At 38.5% G+C, this 21,287-nt stretch overlaps 2 protein-coding genes across 3 annotated transcripts; one reads left to right on the top strand and one right to left on the bottom strand.

Annotated features, from left to right (window-relative positions):
* Positions 1-1,798: 1,798 nt before the first annotated feature.
* On the bottom strand, positions 1,799-12,642 carry LOC123878827 (sorting nexin-7-like). Of its 2 annotated transcripts, none has more exons than XM_045926171.1 (10): positions 12,527-12,642; positions 10,067-10,218; positions 9,490-9,609; positions 7,701-7,842; positions 7,096-7,178; positions 6,691-6,782; positions 5,679-5,807; positions 3,809-4,008; positions 3,362-3,407; positions 1,799-2,893 (listed from the first exon to the last, which is right to left on the bottom strand). In XM_045926171.1, exons 2-10 carry the CDS (start codon positions 10,202-10,204, stop codon positions 2,305-2,307), a joined length of 1,539 nt encoding a protein of 512 aa, XP_045782127.1. In that variant the 5' UTR covers positions 10,205-10,218; positions 12,527-12,642; the 3' UTR covers positions 1,799-2,304. The 2 variants fall into 2 exon arrangements, with proteins under 2 accessions (XP_045782127.1, XP_045782125.1); XM_045926169.1 differs by having other exon boundaries at positions 10,067-10,208; positions 12,532-12,642.
* Positions 12,643-13,092: 450 nt separating this feature from the next.
* On the top strand, positions 13,093-19,240 carry LOC123878834 (cyclin-dependent kinase 9). The gene is made up of 5 exons (XM_045926181.1): positions 13,093-13,955; positions 14,363-14,448; positions 16,344-16,481; positions 17,151-17,230; positions 18,557-19,240. The coding sequence occupies exons 1-5, from the start codon at positions 13,274-13,276 to the stop codon at positions 18,765-18,767; spliced, it is 1,197 nt and encodes a 398-aa protein (XP_045782137.1). The 5' UTR covers positions 13,093-13,273; the 3' UTR covers positions 18,768-19,240.
* The last annotated feature ends 2,047 nt before the right edge of the window (positions 19,241-21,287 follow it).

Raw genomic sequence — 21,287 nt, 5'->3', positions numbered from 1 at the left:
TATAAAATCAACTCTACCTATTATTGTTCAGGAGATGCAACCCGCCGACAGACAGACTTCGGAACGGTTGGTACTCGAGTACGGAACCCTAAAAGCTAAATCACACTATATAAAGGCGAAAGTTTGTATGTGTGTGTGTGTGTGTATGTTTGTTACTCCTTCACGCAAAAACTACTGGACGGATTTGACTGAAATTTGGAATGGAGATAGATAATATCCTGGATTAGCACATAGGCTACTTTTTATCCCGGAAAATTAAAGAGTTCCCACGGGATTTCAAAAAACCTAAATCCACGCGGGCGAAGTCGCGGGCATCGGCTAGTAGCTCGATAAATGGATTACCTACAGGCCCCAACTTTTCCCGACAGTACAAAAATTCTTGAGGAATGAAAAAAAACGCATTTTAATACTGGTATAATTTAATTAATCAACTGTACATATTGAACAAATATATACAAAAAAATGCCATTATATTTAAAATTTCTCTAAGGTCTAATTTTGATTTAACAAAATGATGATTTTTTTTGGAGATGACGATACTTAAACATTTTAATTTGGCTTCAAAAAACACAAATTCCTAAAGTACACAAAATTATAAAGAAAAACTTACGTATTTCACTTATTTAGTAGATAATTTTACAACCGGAAAACTTAAAGAGGGGTCTCTCCGTCACTCGCTCCATACAAACGTAGTTCCAATTTCATTTGAATATTAAGAAACCAAAGACCATGAAATTATGCAGACATATTCTAGAAACTAATATCTATGCCTGTGGTTTTCCAGATTCCTGTTAAAATATTCGGTTTCAAAGTTACGCCGTCATAAAAATTCACATACAAATCTTTGAGCGCCTGTAATTTTAAACCTACATATTTTTAGAAAAATCTAAAACACCACAGGCACAGATATTAGTTTCTAGAATATGTCTGCAAAATTTCATGGACTTTGGTTGCTTAATATTCAAATGAAATTGGGACTACGATTGTATGGAGTAAGTGACGGAGAGAGCCCTGTTAAGTGCTATCACTACCCATATAAATGCGAAAGTGTTCGTTTGTCCTTCAATCACGCCGACGACAGATCAACGGGCTTATTGCATGGCTATAAGTAGTTAGTTTTCAATAAATATGTAAATTCTTTATATACAGATATTATATTTACAAAAACTAGATAAATATTATGCAAATTGGTAGTTTCTGAACGCAAATAAATTTTTAGAGTATTGGCATCTTTTTCTTACCAATGTAATAAGAAAAGGACAGAGAAACCTAGTTCAATTTGGAACTGTCAAACCTACCTCATGAATTTCGGTGCCAGTTGTGAGCCTATTTTTATCAATAAAATATAGTCTTTTAAAATTAATTTTCTGTCCTTTTTTAGCAATATTAAAAAGAAAAAGATGCAGCTATACTCTTTTAGTATAGAGAAAAAGATCAGGATCGACGCCATTGTAATATTATATTTACACAAAACTAGATCGATATTATCGATATTATGCAAATTGTCTTTATTGCTATAACTAAAATAACTAAAACAAATATCATTTACCAAATGCAAAATAATTTTTTTCAGTTGGAAATCTTAAAAAGAGTATATATAGTAATATCAAAGTCTGTTCGCTTAGATACGGTTACCTTTGTGTCGAACCGCAAATTGGCAAAGGCGCTGCCGCGGCTTCAAAGTTAGCCGCGTGCGACGTACACCCGCAGGAGAATTTGGCATCTATCATTATTTATATTCGTATTTTATTACAATAATAACCACAAGATAAAATTGTTTTCTATTTTATTCTTAGAAAGAATAGAAAAAATATTTTATTTAACAAACACAGTAAAAAATAATTAAATAAAAGCAGTATAATAAGAGCGCCTGCGCGTGTACCGACACCATGTTAGTGTACAGACTATAGATCTCTTTGTTGACAAGAAATGAAACAATGATGTAACTTGTTAGAATTCATATTGAACTACAATACTACCTACCACTTTAAGTCCCAAAACCGAACATACACCAATGAAATACAGACCTTATTGCTTGACGTTAAGGTTTTAAACACAAAAACAACAGAGACTCGTGCTATCTCGCTCATAATTCGCGCGTACAAAACATGGCGCGTAGGCGACAACCAATAGCGGACGGACGCGCGCTATGATTGGCTGAGATATTTTCGCGTCAAAACTAAGTTTTCTGCGCAGGTAAATCAACATAACTTACAAGTGGTAGAATCGTAATCAAAAAAACAATAACAGGTAAAAGAAAACTCAAAAATCCTTCATTATATTACAAAAAATAGAATCACAGAATCATGACAAATCCACTTCCGAAAAATCCTTCAACGGATCCGAGAACTTCGGACTCTCTTCCTTCAAATCCAACTTCTCACCATTTGACACCCCCTGGTCACTTTCCACACTTTTCAAATCACTTTTGTCACCATTCAAATCACTTTTCACACAGTTCAAATCACTTTTATCATAGTTTAGATCACTTTTGACACTTTTGTCATAGTTCAAATCACTTTTTTCACCGACTTCACTTTTGAAATCATCCTGTATATTGGAAATGTCCAAATGCGAAACATCCTGTATATCCGAGTCGTTACTATAGTTCTCTATATCAATATCATCTATATCCCTTTCTGTTTCGGGCGTCATAAGGTTTCTACATTTGGTGGGTGATAGATTTTGCACGGCCGATTTTGATACTGTTTTGAACATCTCGGAGATGTCTTCTGTGGATAACTTAAGGGCATGTTCCCAGCCCATTAGGGCTTGGGTGTGGATCGTCACTTGTCTGTCCGCTAATTCCAATAGTAAGGAACGGATTTCCGTTCTGGTTTTTGGAATCCAGTCCGATAGTTCTGAACGTAGGGCTTCGGAGGCTTGTTCTAATCTGGAAATATAGAATTTTATTTCTTCTATAATAATTATTATAACTAATTACAATTGTTATAATCTCGGATTTGGGAAGAAAAGGAACCCTTGTAGGATCAATTTGTTATCTGTCTGTCTGTAGAAACCTATAGGGTACTTCCCGTTGACCAGTGACCTAGAACCATGAAATTTAGCAGGTAGGTAGGTAAGAACCATGAAATTTGGAGGGTAGGTAGTGCTTATAGCACAAGGAAAGGATAAAATCTCAAAACCCTGAATTTGTGATCAAAAAAATTAATTTACTAAATTATATATAGATGGCGCAGTCTGTCATTGACTTGCAGTGTTCTACATAAAAGTGTTAGGTAGGTATATCTTCTGCAGACCTTTTTGTGTGTGAGTTGGTTCCTGTGATCAGTTTTTTTTTTAAATTTTGCTGAAATTGAAATTGAATTTGATTTGAATTTCGAAAAAAAAAATTGTTTACCTATTGTGTACTTCGTCTGTGGCATTGTTTCCCGCTACATAGGCCGCTGAAACAAAAACATTCTACAATATTGATAACATTACATTTTTTAGGGTTTCATACCTCAAAAGGAAAAACGGAGCCCTTATAGGATCACTTTGTTGTCTGTCTGTCTGTCCATCGTGTCTGTCAAGAAACCTATAGGGTACTTCCCGTTGACCTAGAATCATTAAATTTGGCAGGTAGGTAGGTCTTATAGTACAAATACAGGAATAAATCTGAAAAGCGCGAGTTTGTGGTTATTTCATATTGTAAAAAAAAATTAAAATGTCTTTCAATTTTCAAAGTAAAGTAAATATGGCTTACTCCCGGGAGATGTTAAAACGACAACTCAATTAGACCATTTCAATGAACAAATCTATAGTGATATTGGTTTATGCCATTTCACTGTATACAAGACATACATACCATGCAGTGCGTCTCTGTTGCGTATCTTGTCCAGATGAGCGCCCGCGTACGCCGCGAGCAGTGGCAGTGTGGCGCGGTACTTGAGCGGAGCCCTGGCGCGGGGGGTCGCCGCGGCGGAGGCCCCGACCCCGCAGCCCGCGACCGCAGCCCCACAGCGTCCCCCCGCCTGCACCGCCCACGCGTCGCACACACGACGCATGCTGGAATAAAATCAAAATTTATTCATTAGCTGATGCCCGCGACTTCATGCGCGTGGATTTAGGTTTTTCAAAATCCTTAAAAAAATAGCCTATGTGCTAATCCAGGGTATTATCTATCTCCATTCCAAATTTCAGCCAAATCTGTGGAGTAGTTTTTGCGTGAAGGAGTAACAAACATACACACAAACTTTCGCCTTCATAATATTAGTGTGATTAGTGTGATGCAGAACAACTATACTGTATCCACGGAGAGAAGTTAGTACAGAGACAGAATAAGAATAAGTTTCATTGCATCAACTGTGTACATATTTAGGTATTATAGGGATAAAAGTTCTAGTTTGCCGCTTCGTGGCGTGCAATGCGCAAATTAGATTAGAAGTTCCTAAGTTCTAACTTTATTTAAGACTAGAAGATGCTCGCGGCTTCGCCCGCGTGGTTTTCGGTTTTTTTTTAAATCCCGTAGGAACTCTTTGATTTTCCGGGATAAAAAGTAGCCTATGTCCTTCCCCGAGATATACCCCAAGTCTGTACCCATTAAAATCGGTTCTATGGTTGGGCCGTGAAAACGTAGCAGTCAGACAGACAGACAGACAGACACACTTTCGCATTTATAATATTAGTATGGATTATCATATTAACTTGTTGTTATAAATTGTTTACACCTAGACCTAGAGGATGCCCGCGACTTCGTCCGCGTGGATTTAGGTTGTTAAAAATCCTGTGGGAACTCTTTCATTTTCCGGGATAAAAAGTTGCATATATCAATTTTCGGGATGCAAGCTACCTCTGTACTATATTTTGTATAAATCGGTTAAACGGATGTGCCTTTAAGAATCCCGTGCGAACTCTTGGATTTTCTGGGATAAAAAGTAGCCTATGTCCATCCCCGGGATGTAAGCTAACTCTGTAACAAACTTCATCAAAATCGATTAAACTGTTGAGCCGTGAAAAGCTAACAGACAGACAGACACACTTTCGCATTTATAATATTAGCTACCGGTAAAGCCGTGCCGCCAAGTGATTAAGCGTTCCGGTATGATGTCTTTTAGAAACCGGTAAAGAAAAGGGGTATCTATACTAATAAATAAAATTGGAGTGTCTGTCTGTAATTTCGAAATAACTACCGCATATTAAGGTCATATGGTTATTTGAACGATACTATAACTGAATCACACGTTTTTAAAATTTTTGTCTGTCTGTCTGTCTGTCTGTCTGTCTGTTTGAAAAGGCTAATCTTGGGAACGGCTGAACCGATTTTGACGGGATTTTCACAGACAAGTAGAGAATTGACCAGGGAGTAACATAGGCTACTTTTTTAACCAACTTTCAAAAAGGGAGTTGTGTTTTTCTACCTATGTACACCGAAATCTTCGAGATTTCTGAACCGATTTGCGTCATTTCTTTTTTAATCGATAGAGGAACTTTGCGACATTGTTTCATAAAAAATTTGGAGTCCAACTCCTCAATCCTGATGCTGCAGGGGATCTGACCAATCCACGCGGGCGAAGCTGCGGGCATCAGCTAGTAGGTTTAATAAAAACTGCCATAGCCCTTCCAGGTTAACCCGCTTCCATCTTACAGTACATCATCACTTGCCACCAAGTGAGAATGCAGCCAAGGGCCAACTTGTATCTAAGTAAAAAAAAATGTGATTGAAGTGAGTTACGTACCCCATGAGCTCAGTGCTTAGTGACACGGACCCCTTGTAAAGTTTGCTGGTCAACACACAGAGGGTGGTCAATTTCTGCTGCAGGGACTGTAGGTAGTCCGCTGCCGAACTGAACTCTGGGTCTTTCACTCTGAAATAGTAAACAAATCGTCATTTAAAAAAAAATCGGTCATATGTGAGTCACATTTGGACACGCAGGGTTCCGTACTATTCTACTAGGTTGTTTTTTTTTTTTATTCACTATAGGTAAGCGCTTGACCACAATCACACCTGATGGAAAGTGATGATGTGGTCTAAAATGGGACGCGTTTACCTAGAAGGTGCCTATTTACTCTTGTTTTAAATAATATATAAGACTTTTTTTTTATTGTCATGGCGGCCATTCTGAAATTTTTATTGTTTGTTGTTATAGCATAAGCAATACTAGAAATACATATTCTGTGAAATCATCTCTCTATCTATGTATTACGGTTCATGAGATACAGCCCGCTGGCAGTCAGACAGATGGACAGAGAGGCTTGGTAATAGAGTCCCGTGGCACTATGTCACACTGATGTGTACGTCATAATAGCTAGCATCTATCTGCATGCCAAATCCATCTAATAGTTTGAGCTGTGCGTTGATAGATCAGTTAATCAGGCAGCTTTTTTTTTACCATGATAATCATGATTAATACCCCCTTTCCCCTCCAATTAAGCGTAAAACTTGTGCCAGGAGTGGGTACGACAATAGTGCAACGGGTGGGGTTTGAACCGCCGACCTTTCGGAATTCAGTCTGCTCCTCAACCATTGAGCTATTGAGGCTCTTTTATATATATGTATTTAGATATTGTGTACTTAATACAAATACAAATACAAAAATATTTATTTCGGTATAAAACAAGTTTACATATAACATAGAAATTGGGACCATCCCAGTAAGTGACTAGTATTAAACTAGTACTTGTGGCGGGCGGCCCCGCTCTTCCATAACATATTCTGTAATATATTATAAATATATTCTTAATATTTACCTGGCTCCGTTGGCAGGTTTGGATTCTCCTCCTCCGTACAAAGCAGTACTTAAGCCCCATAGATTTAATGCACTGTTCTCACTCTTGAACACCTGGAAAGGTGTATGTTTGTCAGTGCCGATGATTTTATGTAGAGGCATGCAACCTTTACTCGCCATAATAAGTATAAGTGATTTTGTAATAATGATTAGTAATCAAGTGATTTATTTATTTTATTTTACATCTAATTGAACGGCAGTGCCACTTACACGAACTAGATGATTAATTATTATCATACAAATACAAAAAGAAAAAATAAATAAAAGGTAAAGATAGAACAAAATATGATACAATAAAAGATTTTAGTGATTAAGTTTATTTTGTGATGTAGTAATGAGGTAGTGATGAAGTAATCAAGAAGCATACCTTGTCCAGGTCATCGTCAGGTGTAGTGAGGAACAACCTGAAGTCCTCACTGTGGGTCAGGATCGGATGCTTGGCCACGCGCTCTGACAAACACAATACGACATTATACATTTTTTTTAAGGGTTCCTTCCCTACCTCAAAAGGAACAAGTGTAAATTAAAAATTCATAACACCCCCGACAAGTGAAGGTTACAGTAACTAGAAAAGAGCTGATAACTTTCAAACGGCTGAACCGATTTTCTTGGATTATAGAACACTCGATCAAGCCACCTTTCAAACAAAAAAAAAAAACTGAATTAAAATCAGTTCATTAGTTTAGGAGTTACGATGCCAGACAGATACACAGATACACACGTCAAACTTATAACACCCCTCTTTTTGGGTCAGGGGTTAAAAAGGAATCTCTATAGGATCACTCTGTTGTGTCTGTCAAGAAAACCTATAGGATACTTCCCGATGACCTAGAATCATGTTTGGCGGGTAGGTAGATCTTATAGCACAAGTAAAGGAAAAATCCGAAAACTCTGAATTTGTGGTTACATCTGAGAGGAGATCCGTGCTCCGTAGTGAGCTGGCATGGGTTGATCACGATGATGCGTTCTTACCAAGGAACGCGTGTAAGGCCAAACACCTCACAGCGACGAAGACGGGGGAGTATCTGTCGAGTTGTTGCCTCGCGGAGTGGAGCGGAGGCAGGGGCGGCGCCGCCACCAGCGGGTGAGCCGCAGACAAGCGTTTATGTAGCAACTGCAATGAAAAAAAACTGGCTTTGTGCGAGTCAGACTCCTACACAAAGAGCTCCATACCAACTACAAGATATAGAGCTATTTAGAGTTCTGTTCCAATGGTAACAATGGACCCCTTATGCACGACTTTGCTTATTCATCTGTCTGTCACAATCAATTATTTCGAATATGTACTTAAATTCGGAATAGTTGTATATAATACTAGCCGATGCCCGCGACTTCGCCCGCGTGGATTTAGGTTTTTCGAAATCCCGTGGGAACTCTTTGGTTTTCCGGGATAAAAAGTAGCCTATGTGCTAATCCAGGATATTATCTATCTCCATTCTAAATTTCAGCCAAATCTGTCCGGTAGTTTTTGCGTGAAGGAGTAACAAACATACACACACACACACACACACACACACACACACACACACACACATACAAACTTTCACCTTTATAATATTAGTGTGATTATATGGGGACTTTGTCTGTGTTAGTGTTGGCTGGCGGTCGTGCGCTCTGCCTTTTTGGAGTGTTTTTTTTTTGTTAAAACTGACTGGAAAGCGCTCTAAGGGGCCGTGCGTGTGTCGGCGAGACACACGCACGGCACAGACGGGGTCAACACTTGTATAGTTTAACTAACTTGTTACAAATAACTACAAACTTGACATTGACTAATCTTTGTAAAGCCAGACGAGAGAGGAAAAAAAAAATATTATATGGTCTATTTGGGCAAACACCAGTCTCAGTTTTTATCTAGTGCTTAGGTGTAAATGTCTGTAATTAAATAAATTAATTAAAAAAATAGAAGCCCAATATAATTGGAATACAAAAATGACCACCAAATAGTGACTTTGAATTTGAGTTTATGATTTATAGTGTCAAATGTAGGAAAAAAATAGTTATGGTCAAGTATAGAGTTTTAAGGATATATACATTTTACAGGAGAAATAAAAGCAATGCTATATAATAAATAATATATGATCCATACTAATATCATAAATGCGAAAGTGTGTCTGTCTGTCTGTCTGTCTGCTACGCTTTCACGGCTTAACCGCTGAACCGATTTTAATGAAATTTTGTACGGACTTAGGATACATTCCGGGGAAAGACCTAGGCTACTTTTTATCCCGGAAAATCAAACAGTTCCCACGGGATCTTTAAAAACATAAATTAACGCGGACGAAGTCGCGGGCATCCTCTAGTAAATAATATATGATCACACTAATATTATAAAGGCGAAAGTTTGTATGTATGTGTGTGTGTGTGTGTGTGTGTGTGTGTGTGTGTGTGTGTGTGTGTGTGTGTGTGTGCGTGTGTGTGTGTGTGTGTGTGTGTTTGTTACTCCTTCACGCAAAAACTACTGGACGGATTTGGCTGAAATTTAGAATGGAGATAGATAATATCCTGGATTAGCACATAGGCTACTTTTTATTCCGGAAAATCAAAGAGTTCCCATGGGATTTCGAAAAACCTAAATCCGCGCGGGCGAAGTCGCGGGCATCGGCTAGTAAACAATAAACCTTGTTTTGAGAAGTGATTTGTACCGTTTTACTTCTTGTGTAGTACAGAACCCTGTGTGCCAAAACTGACTCGCACTGTCTGATTTTTAGTAATGAAGCAATATCCGAGCAAGTGGGACTAAAATACTGTTTGGTGTACTTACTTTGAAGTGGTTATACCGGCGCCGCACGTACGGCGGGGTGCTCCAACGCGCACACACGCACCTGACCCGATATGTTACAAACGTCTCTAGTGTTGAAAGCTGCTTCATTGGCGCGTCCACCTGGAACAAAGTCAAAGTCAACTATTCAAATTAGGTACTATTCTACTCTTTCAGATTTTGTATAGAAGCAGGCGTTACTTTGCGGAAGTCCATGATATACAAGGAACCAAACGCTTAATTTCCTATAATCCATTGAAACAGACTAATTTCATACTGCATTAAACTAGAATAAATTGTTAGTTAGCATTAATACTCCCTAAATTACTATACATATTTAGCCATACAGACACATTTTATGGAATTTTTACTTTAATCAATATTTTTTTTGTAATTTTGAATTTGTAGGTATTAAGTTTATATGTTAAATTGCTAGTAAATCTATTAAAAAAAAATCTCTGTGGTGCAACATGCAGCATGCGATATGCACCGCCCGCCCTTCCACTGCTAAACATGCAGGAAAAGTCAACCACCAAGCAAGCAATATGCGTTACCACCACACAGCACCACACCAATGTACCTTAACAGCAATATCATATCCGTGCTCCATGATAAGAGGGGTGGCATCGTGGGCATCGTCTATCACGCTGGGGGCCTCCGTGTCCGTCGCATCTGCATCGTTCAGCTCCAGCACCGCAGAACTGCTCTCGCTGGCCATGATTCTACAACAATTTTTTTTTAAATTCAGAAACAAGTTAACCCTTGACTGCCATCTCACCTGGTGGTAGCAGACTAACCTGGAAGTGTTATGGCAATTTTTATCAAACCCATACCCCTTTGGTTTCTACACAGCATCATACTGGAACACTAAATCGCTTGGCGGCACGGCTTTGTCGGTAGGGTGGTAACTAGCCACGGCCGAAGCCGCCCACCAGACTGGACCAGTGATTTAGAAATTATAAAATTCCAAACCCTATCGGAAACCGAACCCTAGACCTCCCACTAATAAGACCAGGCAGATCATACTTGCCTACATGCCTGAGAATTCTCCATCATGTTCTCAAAGGTGTGTGAAGTCTGCCAATCTACACTGAGCCAGCGTGGCAGACTGTCGCCTTTTCATTTTGAGAGGTTGTTAGTGATGATGATATAAGTCGGCAGAAAAAATAAGTTATGATATATACCAGATGAATAATAGAGCTGACTCATTAATTAGTTCAACAGTAGCTCCATTGCGGTCCAATGACAGCTACAATGTCACAATGGCAATCACCTCTGATTGGTTGACGCTCTCTCACTATTGGCTACAATGCATTGTTGCAACAAGAATACCATAAATTCAGCCAATCACAACAATTGCAATTGTAAGAATGATTGATGTAGGTTTTACACAATCGAGCTACAGATAATTACATGTCAGTTTTTCTCAGGTGCTCAGTCATTAGATTACGTAAACTAAGTTAATAGTTTAGTTTCCTTATACAGGTGTTTCCTTGCTGGTTTTTAGAGTTCTGTACCTCAAAAGGAAAAAAGGAACCCTTATAGGATCACTTTGTTGTCTGTTTGTCTGTCCGTCCGTCGTCGTGTCTGTCAAGAAACCTATAGGGTACCGTTGACCTAGAATCATGAAATTTGGCTGGTAGGTAGGTCTTATAGCACAAGTACAGGAATAAATCTGAAAACCGCAAATTTGTGGTTACATCATTTAAAAAAAAAAATGTGTTTCAATTTAATATAACTATACCGAGTGGGGTATCATATGAAAGGGCTTTACTTGTACATTCTAAAACAGATTTTTATTATTATGCGTAATAGTTTTTAATTTATTGTGCAAAATGTTGGAAAAAAATACCCGAGTACAGAACCCTCAGTGCGCAAGTCTGACTCGCACTTGGCCGGTTTTTCTCAGTAGGGAAAATATTTCAAACTAGTTGCAATGGTACATTCTTCATTAACTAACATAACTTACACCACTTCCCATATTATAAATGCAAAAGTGTGTTTCTTATTTGGTTTGTCCTTCAATCACGTCGCAACAGAGCAATAGGTCGACATGTTTGCATATGTATTGTTTAAGACCTGGGTAACCTAGGTAACATTTTATCCTGGAAAATCAAAAAATTCCCATGGAATTTTCGCAAACCTAAATCTACACAGACAAAGTCACAGGCATCAGCTATTAATACATAAATCAACATCCTACTAATATTATAAACACGAAAGTTTGTATGTATGGATGTATAGTATAGATGTTTGTTACTCTTTCAGGCAAAAAATACTGGACAGATTTTGCTGTGGAATGGAGATAGATTATACCTTGGATTGACATATAGGCTACTTTTATCCCAGAGAATCAATAAGAATTAAAATATCCCATGGGAACTTTTGGAACATCAATATATTCCAAAATAAAAAGTAGCCTGTGTTAATTCAGGGCATAATCTATCTCCAGTCCAAATTTCAGCCAAATCTGTCCAGTAGTTTTTGGGTGAAAGAGTAACAAACATCCATCCATACATACTTACAAACTTTCGCGTTTATAATATTACGTAGGATATTAGTATGGATTTTGAATGAGTTATTATGGCAGTATTATAAAGCAATACTATCAATCGGTTTAGATGCGGTATAGTATCTGAACACAAAATCGATAGGTATTTGTCACTAGGGTCATAACTAGCCGCGACCGAAGCCTCCCATATATAAAAATTCCATTGTTTAATTATTATATTATTATTAAAAAGTAATATTTTAATTATAAAACAATAGTAAGTATTAAAAAAATTATATGCACACCAAATTGTTTCAATGTGAATTTTTATCAAAAATAATGAAGTGGGCGTATACTTTTATCGCTCGTTTGCTTTATATATAGCTCGTTATCGTACGATAACAATAGAAAGGTGAGCGAAAGTTTAAAAACGCCTTTTCCTTTCGCCCCATTTATCTAAATAAGGATCGATAATGCACGGATGCAACACACATAAATCTATCTGGTTCACAAGTTACACATGGATATAATAATTAAAAACATGTTTAGTTTACCTGGTTTACGTGAATAAACACCAAGTTACTACACTAATTTTAATTTAAATACATGAAATTAATAAAATTCCATTTTTTTCCTTTAAAATTTTGACACACCTAAAATGACAATCATTGACAACCAACAACCATAGACTATATTTCTATTTTTTTTTTTGCTCTCTCGTCTGGCTTTACAAAGATTAGCCAATGTCAAGTTTGTAGTTATTTGTAACAAGTTAGGGAAACTATACAAGTATGGACCCCGTCTGTGCCGGCGCTCGCCGCCACACGCACGGCACCCGCTTAGAGCGCTTTGCAGTCAGTTTTATCAAAAAAAAAACACTCCAAAAAGGCAGAACACGCCTGCCAGCTAACACCAACACTGACGAAGTCCTTTTCGGAAGTCCACTATATTTCTATTGAAGGAACCTATAGGGAGTAGGGCTGCGAGATGTCCGACATGTGGATAGTAGAGTATGGAGAATCGATTTTTTTTAATGATTATTTTGCTTGATAGTGCGAATGTGCCTTATTGCCAGCACCAAAGAATATACTACTCTCGCCAGCACATTATTGACATCTTGATTGTTGACGTTTACGATTTTTTTTCCAAGAACCTAGTGAGTTTTAAAATAATTCCTGAAACTTAAGTTTTTAAACAAAAATAAAGTGCAGATTTGATTAATGAAGCCTGAAGGACGCAGGAAAAACAGTTTTTCAACCGGGAAGTTCCTGATAAGCCGTCAAAATTGCTGCCAAAATGCAGAACGTGAGCGCTCCGCGGGAGCCAGCTCCCGTGATGAGCACGAGCTCCACCATCCTCAATATGAGGGAAAAAGAAAAGTATATTGAAGATTTTGAGTTCCCCTTCTGCGACGAGTCTTCTAAATACGAAAAAGTCGCTAAAATCGGCCAAGGAACCTTTGGGGAAGTGTTCAAAGCTCGCGCAAGGAATAGTAGCAAAAAATTCGTCGCAATGAAAAAAGTTTTAATGGACAACGAGAAAGAAGGCTTTCCCATCACAGCGTTGCGAGAAATAAAGATATTACAACTTTTGAAACACGAAAATGTTGTGAATTTAATCGAAATTTGCAGAACAAAGGCAACTTTACATAACAAGTATAGGTCGACGTTCTACTTAGTTTTCGACTTTTGCGAACACGATTTGGCTGGACTATTATCTAATGTTAACGTAAAATTCAGCTTAGGAGAAATCAAAAGAGTAATGCAACAGCTTCTAAATGGCCTGTACTATATACACAGTAATAAAATCTTGCATAGAGATATGAAAGCAGCAAATGTGTTGATTACTAAGAACGGAGTGTTGAAATTAGCTGATTTTGGTTTGGCAAGAGCATTCAGTGTGGCAAAGTCGGGGCAAGCCAATAAATATACAAATAGGGTCGTCACATTGTGGTATAGACCTCCAGAACTTTTATTAGGTTAGTATCTCTTTTATCATGCGACTGTGGACTAAACAAATTTCGAACCCCAATTTTATCCCCTTAGGGGTTGAATTTTGAAAAACTTTATTAGAAGATGTCTGTTGTCTACGCATAATAGCTATCTACATGTCAGCCTGATCCATCCAGTGGTTAAAACTAACTTTTCAACCCTAACTTTTCGAACTTAGGTGTGTTTTAACTAATTAAATATAGCTTGCTTTATGAGGAAACCTGCATGCTTGAGAGTTTGCTATTATGTCCTCAAAGGTGTGTGAAGTCTTCCAACCCGCACTTGGCCAGCGTGGTAGACTATACCCTAACCCCTTCTCACTCTGAGAGCCAACCTGTAGACTCTGTAGTGAGCCGGCAATGGCTTGATAATGATGATGATGGTGTGTTTCCAGGTGACCGCAACTACGGGCCTCCAGTGGACATGTGGGGAGCTGGATGCATCATGGCTGAGATGTGGACAAGGTCACCTATTATGCAGGTGTTTACCTACTTAAATTAAACTACATGATGCCTGCGTCTTTGCCTGTGTAGAATTAGGTTTTTAAAAATCCTGTGGCAACATTGATTTTTGGAATAAAAAGTGCCCAGTCAGTCTGTCTCCAGGCCTTTGACAGGGTTTGGCACAAAGGCCTTTTGTACAAAATAAAGATTAACTTTCCTCATAATATTTATACTCTGCTGAAGTCGTATTTACAAGGCAGGATATTCCAAGTCGTAGTAGGAGAGCATTGTTCCCAGTTCTACGATATCAAAGCTGGTGTTCCACAGGGATCAGTGCTAGGGCCGACCCTTTATACCCTATACACAGCCGACTTACCCGAGACACCAAGTATCCTCACCGCAACGTTTGCTGACGACACAGCGGCACTGAGTACTCACTCAAATCCGACGGTAGCATCCCAGCGACTACAGGGCCACTTGGATAATATTGATAAATGGATGCGAAAGTGGAGAATCAAGGCTAGTGCATCCAAATCAACCCACGTAACCTTTACACTTAGGCCCGGTGATTGCCCAGAGGTGAAACTTGGCAACGAAACTCTGCCACATGGTAATGTAGCCAAATATCTTGGTATGCATCTTGATAGAAGACAAACATGGCAAACACATATAAAAAAAAAGAGAGAAGAGCTGCGTGTACGCACGAGATCGCTAATGTGGTTACTTGGCAGACACTCCCGACTATCACTTAATAACAAAGTACTCATATACAAGAGCTTTTTAAAACCCGTATGGACATATGGCTTGGAGTTGTGGGGCACAGCCAGCAATTGTAACATAGAAATACTACAGCGCTATCAAAACTCAGTCTTTCGCACAATACTGAATGCTCCATGGTTTACTAAAACAAGTGAAACACATGAGTATCTTGCAATGCCCACAATCAAAGAAGAAATTAATAATAATGCTAAAAAACACAAAGCCAAGCTAGAAGTCCATGCGAATAGTCTGGCAGTGTCACTTACCACATGCAGCAGAGTAAATAGGCTAAAACGAGCCACAATAGAAGAACTGTCTTGTGGACAATAAAGCCAGGGATAGCCCTATGAGAAGAGTCTCTTGATGGAGTGACCTTCTCCAAACCCGCAACGCACTCATACAATCTGATTATAGTCGGCAAATGACTGATTGCAGATAGCCTAGAAATATCAAAAAAAAAAAAAAAAAGTCTGTCTCCAGCATGCAAATTATCTCTGTACCAAATAAATTATGCCCGTAACTGTGTCTATATGGATTAAGATTTTTTTTAAATCATGTGGGATTTTTGATTCTTGAAATAACAAGTATCCTCGGATAACTAGCCCTGGGATGTAAGCTACCTCTGTACCAAATATCGTCAAAACCGTTTTAAGAGATGGCCTGTGAAAAGTTAGTAGACAGACATACACACTTTCATCATCATCATCAACAACTGATAGATGCCCACTGCTGAACATCTTGTAGGGACGACACATCGGTCTTGCGCTGCATGTATCAGCCTGCACGCCTGAGTGTTCTCCATATACTCAAAGGTGTATGAAGTCTACCAATCCGCATTGGGCCAACATGACAGACTATGACCTAAAGCCTTCTCACTCTGAAAAAGACCAGTGCTTAGTAGTGGGCTGGTAATGGGTTGATCATGTAGATGAACATGGATTTCAACTTTTACAGTGGCACGATTGCCATTTCTTGTATGACTGAATTGGTTCCAAAACATGTACAGTCCAACAAGGCTCTTTTGGCACTTGAGTGAGGGCGCAGTTGTCGCTTTATGCCGACGCAGTGAACTATCAATAAGTGCACTTCTCTAGATGGTGGCTTTAGTTCCGATTTTGGCCACGCGCCAAAAGAGCCTTGTCGCACTGTATGTATGTAAGTTTTTCTTCCTAGGGTCCCACAGAACAGCAGCAGTTAATCCTGATCTCCCAACTGTGTGGGTCATGCACCCCCGACGTGTGGCCTGGAGTGGAGAGCCTGGACCTCTACAACAAGATGGAACTGCCCAAGGGACAGAAGAGGAAGGTCAAGGTCAGATATTGTTGAAACCAATCAAATAAGCATACCTCTTTATTTACACCATCTCATTCTTATCATATTTAATAAAAAATGTTTACAAAAATAAAATAAGGGAAGTAACAAACAAACAAAATAACAGAAACAACAAAAATAAAATATCAGAAACAACAGAAAAAGAAAATAAAACATTACAGAAAAAAATAAAAAATAATTCAAACAACAGAAAAAACATTAACTAAAAATATGTTAATTTGTATCCCACTAGCAGCTGCGTAGGACCCAAGTTGCTAGTGGTCAGAGCTCTAGAGTTAGGAACCTCCTCACACACTGTGAGGAAGTTGCTTGCTCTGTTGTTTAACTGGTTTAACTAGCTGACGCCCATAACTTTATTCTTGTAGACATAGTTTTTTTTCTAATCCAGTAGAAACTCATTGATTTTCTGGGATAAAAGTGTGATAATAATCTGTGTGATAATCCAGGGTATAATCTATATACATTCCAAATAGGACCAGTATTTTTTGCGTGAAAGAAACACTTTTTTCCTTATATTTTAGATTAAGTGATTAAGATTTTTTTTATTTTTTATAAATATCTATTATAATTTTTTATTTTATTTGAATAATATTATGTTATTGATAAAATTCATTCATTATTATTAACGGTGGTTATGTTTAACTTCAGGAAAGACTAAAACCTTACGTCAAAGACCCCTATGGCTGTGATTTACTGGATAAGTTGCTGCAACTGGACCCTGCCAAGAGGTAATATACTTATTACTAGAGGAGGCCCGCGACTTCGTCCGCGTGGATTTAGGTTTTTAAAGATCCCGTGGGAACTGTTTGATTTTCCGGGATAAAATGCCTATGTCAATTACAGGGACGCAAGCTACCACGGGACCAAATCCATACTTAATATTATAAATGCGAAAGTGTCTGTCTGTCTGTCTGTCTGCTACGCTTTCACGGCTCAACCACTCAATCAACCGATTTTAATGAAATTTTGTGCAGACTTAGGATACATTCCGGGGAAGGACATAGGCTACTTTCCGCGGGAACTATTTGTTTTTCCGGGATAAAATCCCGGAAAAACAAATAGTTCCCGCGGGAATCCTAAAAACTCATCTGCTTGACCGATTTGTATGAAATTTGGTACTGAGGTAGCTTGTGTCCCGGTAATTGACTTAGACAACTTTTTATCCCGGAAAATCAAAGAGTTCCCACGGGATCTTTAAAAACCTACATCCACGGGGACGAAGTCGCGGGCATCCTCTAGTTTCATATAAATCGGTTAAGGGGATGGGTTTTTAGGAATCCTGTGGGAACTCTTTGATTTTCCGGGATGAAAAGTAGCCTATGTCCGTCCCCGGGATATAAGCTAACCGTGTACCAAATTTCGCCAGAATCAGTTAAACTGTTGGGCCGTGAAAAGGTAGCAGACAGACAGACAGACAGACACTTTCGCATTTATAATATTAGTATCGAATTAGTATGGAAGTATGGATAAACTCCCGAATTATAGTGTTAACTAGCTGATGCCCGCGATTTCGCCCGCGTGGATTTAGCTTTTAAAAATCCCGGGCGAACGCGATGGATTTGCTGTTACCCCTTGAGGAGTTCCATCCTCTATTTACGAAACTGTTCATCAGATCTTCACGAAAATTGGACACAGTTTTACCTGATGGTACACACTTTCTTATAAAGAAGAAATTATTAAAACCAATTTAGATTTGACGGAGTTATAGTAGTAAAATCAATAAAAATATGTGATCCTGTATCCAGAAGAATCTGTAATTTTTTTCGGGATAAAAACTACCCTTTATGTTAGCTTAGAGTATCAGCTACCGCTGTACCAAATATTTAAATCCGTTTAGTAGTTATCACGTGATGCGCACACACAGACAGACGGACAAAAATTCCAAAAGAAATTGTTTTGGGGATTATGTTTCCTCTGATTCAAATTTTCAAAATATGTTTAGTGTACAGAAATTGTCCAGTTACAGTTTTATTATAATGATGATGATGTTTAGAATTTCAGTATCTAGTCTAAATTAGAATGTTACGTTGTAAACCTAATAATTGAACTTTTAGGTATGATGCTGACACAGCTCTAAACCACGACTTCTTCTGGACGGACCCAATGCCCTGCGACCTGGCCAGCATGCTGGCTCAACACACTCAGAGCATGTTTGAGTACCTGGCGCCTCCTCGCAGGCCCGGCCATCTGCGGCATCACCACCACGTGCCGGGCGTCCAGCCCAAGCCCGCGCAGGACTCCGGCTACCAGGACAGAGTGTTCTAGACCAGACGTAGGGTGGTGTCTCTGCCAGGGCCAGATGTTAGACACACACGGAGATATAGGACCTGCATGCTGGCCCAACACACTCGGAACATGTTGGAGTACCTGGCGCCTCCTCGCAGGCCCACCTGCGGCATCACCACCACGTCCAGCCCAAGCCCGCGCAGGACTCCGGCTACCAGGACAGAGTGTTCTAGACCAGACGTTGTATGGAGTTTCTGCCAAGGCCAGCTATTAGACAATGAGAGCAAATGATCATGGGCAGCGGTAATCACTTAACCTCAAGTGACCTGTCTACTGCAGTGTAGCCGAAATGTGATGTGATATGATCTAAAACTTAATTTTTGTTCTACAAATATGTGAATAACAAGATAAAGTTCAAAACTAAAACCCGACTGCAATTGTCTTCATAAACATTGAAATATTGTAGTAAAATTGTTTTTCTGTGGTTTGGTATATATATTATATTCATGAACTCAAAATTTTCTCCTCTTTTATTTGACATCCTACTCGATACAATATCAAAAAAAACTTTTGGAGTCCCCCAGTTTTTTTTGATCCAATAGGTTAATTTTTTCCTACAAATGTAGCATATGTCGCCCGGACCTTTACAACGAATCAATTGACACCTCATTCATCAAAATCGGCCCAGTAGTTTAGGCGCTACGGTGGAACACACAGAATCTGGATACAAACATACATGACTGCGAAAATCATAACCCTTCCTTTTGGCTTTGCCGCAGTCGGGTAAAAACCGACTCACACGTAGGATTCCGTATCATCCTGCAAGAAATAACACTTGGTAGAGTCAGGGAGCGATGTAGCGAGAAAAACACGTCGAGAAATGAGACGAAGTGTATTTAATACAAGATAGAGGTATTGGTAACTTAGTATACTAGTAACCGTCCGTAATATGGTGCCGGTATTCCGTCAGCCACAACGTACACTGTTAGCCAGATATCGACGGCTTATAGTGAAAACCTCGTAAGTGTAAAAGAAGTAACTTTTCAGGAGGAAGAAAAAACTGCGAGCTGTAAAATTAGAAGCGAGTATTTACGAGTTTCTCATTTAATGTCATAGATGGCGTTACGAGTATCGAATGAACAAATTAGTCAGATCAGGATGTGCGTTGCGAGCATGTTTTCTTCCTAGAAACGCGAGCAAAAATGCATTCCCGAGGTTTGACGACGTTAGATGATTCGTGGTCTGTGGCACAGATCACTATATACAGTCTAAAGACAGATAGGACAGTGCAAAAGTTAACGGTTAGTTCCGTTGTAGCCGCATAGCGCTAGTGTCGCAAAAAGTGTTGGGACACAATCCGACCTTGTGTCGATGTCGATATCGATAGCATAGTGATGTCCCATGACAACGTTGAAACGGGGTACCTTTATAATTTTATTTTTTTTGCATATATTTAGGTGTAAAATAAAACAACTTATCAAATTCAGTTTTATATTTCTTGCTTCTTAATCTATACACTTTATATATTTACCAAAAGTCATCTTTGAGGATCCTTCTGAAAATAGCCTTTGCTTCTTGTTTTCTTTGATAAACATTTCTATTATTCTTTTAATACCTGCACTTGGTTGTCAAATTGGCTGTAAAGGAATAATATTATTTTATTAATGAAAAATTAAATTACATAAACAAGAAATTATGTATGAAAAACTACATGGATTCTTAATGAGACGACTGATAGTTGGTACCTACATATTAAAATTGGTCTAATAATAATATAACCGATTGATTAAAAAATACAGCTATAAACTAAACTAAAACTAGAGGACTAGGAGGATTTTTAAAGATCCAGTGGGAAGTGTTTGATTTTTAGGGATAAAAATTTGCCTATGTCAATTACTAGATGCAAGCTACCTCAGTACCAAATCTCATACAAATCGGCTAAGAGGATGATGGGTTTTATGGAATCCCGTGGGAACTCTTTGATTTTCTGGGATAAAACGTAGCCTATGTTGATCCCCAGAATATAGGCTAACTCTGTACCAAATTTCGTCAATATAGGTTAAACTGTTGGGCTCTGAAAAGGTAGCAGACAGACAGACACACTTTCGCATTTATAATATTAGTATGGAAGTATGGATAAAATCTACTGTATGGACATCAGTACAGTGTTAAAGTAGTGGTTCCGTGGAGACCATCACATCAATATTTGTATTGCATATAAGACTTTAGCCATAATTAAGGCAATGTTAGCAAAGAATAAATAAAATAGTTACTAGACACAGGACAGATAATTTTGTACTAACTCACCACTAATTATTATTATTGTACTTTAAGTGGATACTGTTGAATCTTCTGAATGTTGAATTCTGTTGATCTGAAGTTGGTTGTAAAGCATAATAAAATTGTGATCACTGAAATCATGTTCAGCTGAAAAAAGAATTTTACACAATTTATTCACATGAAATATGGTATGAAAGCACAAAGTAAAAACTATGTTAGGGAATACCTAGTGCTTAATACATCTTTAACATGAAATCAACTTACCTAATGAGCTCAGGA

The sequence above is a fragment of the Maniola jurtina genome, chromosome 26 (genome assembly GCF_905333055.1).
Source record: "Maniola jurtina chromosome 26, ilManJurt1.1, whole genome shotgun sequence".
NCBI lineage: Eukaryota > Metazoa > Arthropoda > Insecta > Lepidoptera > Nymphalidae > Maniola > Maniola jurtina.
The sequence above is the reverse complement of the archived record's forward strand: the minus strand, read 5'-3'. Positions and strand labels throughout refer to the sequence as shown.

What these genes read in the sequence shown, in the direction of transcription:
- LOC123878827 (XM_045926171.1), bottom strand. Translation starts at nt 10,204, where the DNA reads ATGGCCAGCGAGAGCAGTTCTGCGGTGCTGGAGCTGAACGATGCAGAT. An exon ending in GATATGATATTGCTGTTAAG is followed by an intron (nt 9,610 to 10,066) that starts GTACATTGGTGT and finishes ACTTTGTTCCAG; the next exon opens with GTGGACGCGCCAATGAAGCA. An exon ending in ACAGACGAAGTACACAATAG is followed by an intron (nt 2,894 to 3,361) that starts GTAAACAATTTT and finishes CTATATTTCCAG; the next exon opens with ATTAGAACAAGCCTCCGAAG.
- LOC123878834 (XM_045926181.1), top strand. Translation starts at nt 13,274, where the DNA reads ATGCAGAACGTGAGCGCTCCGCGGGAGCCAGCTCCCGTGATGAGCACG. An exon ending in ACCTCCAGAACTTTTATTAG is followed by an intron (nt 13,956 to 14,362) that starts GTTAGTATCTCT and finishes GTGTGTTTCCAG; the next exon opens with GTGACCGCAACTACGGGCCT. An exon ending in CAACTGGACCCTGCCAAGAG is followed by an intron (nt 17,231 to 18,556) that starts GTAATATACTTA and finishes TTGAACTTTTAG; the next exon opens with GTATGATGCTGACACAGCTC.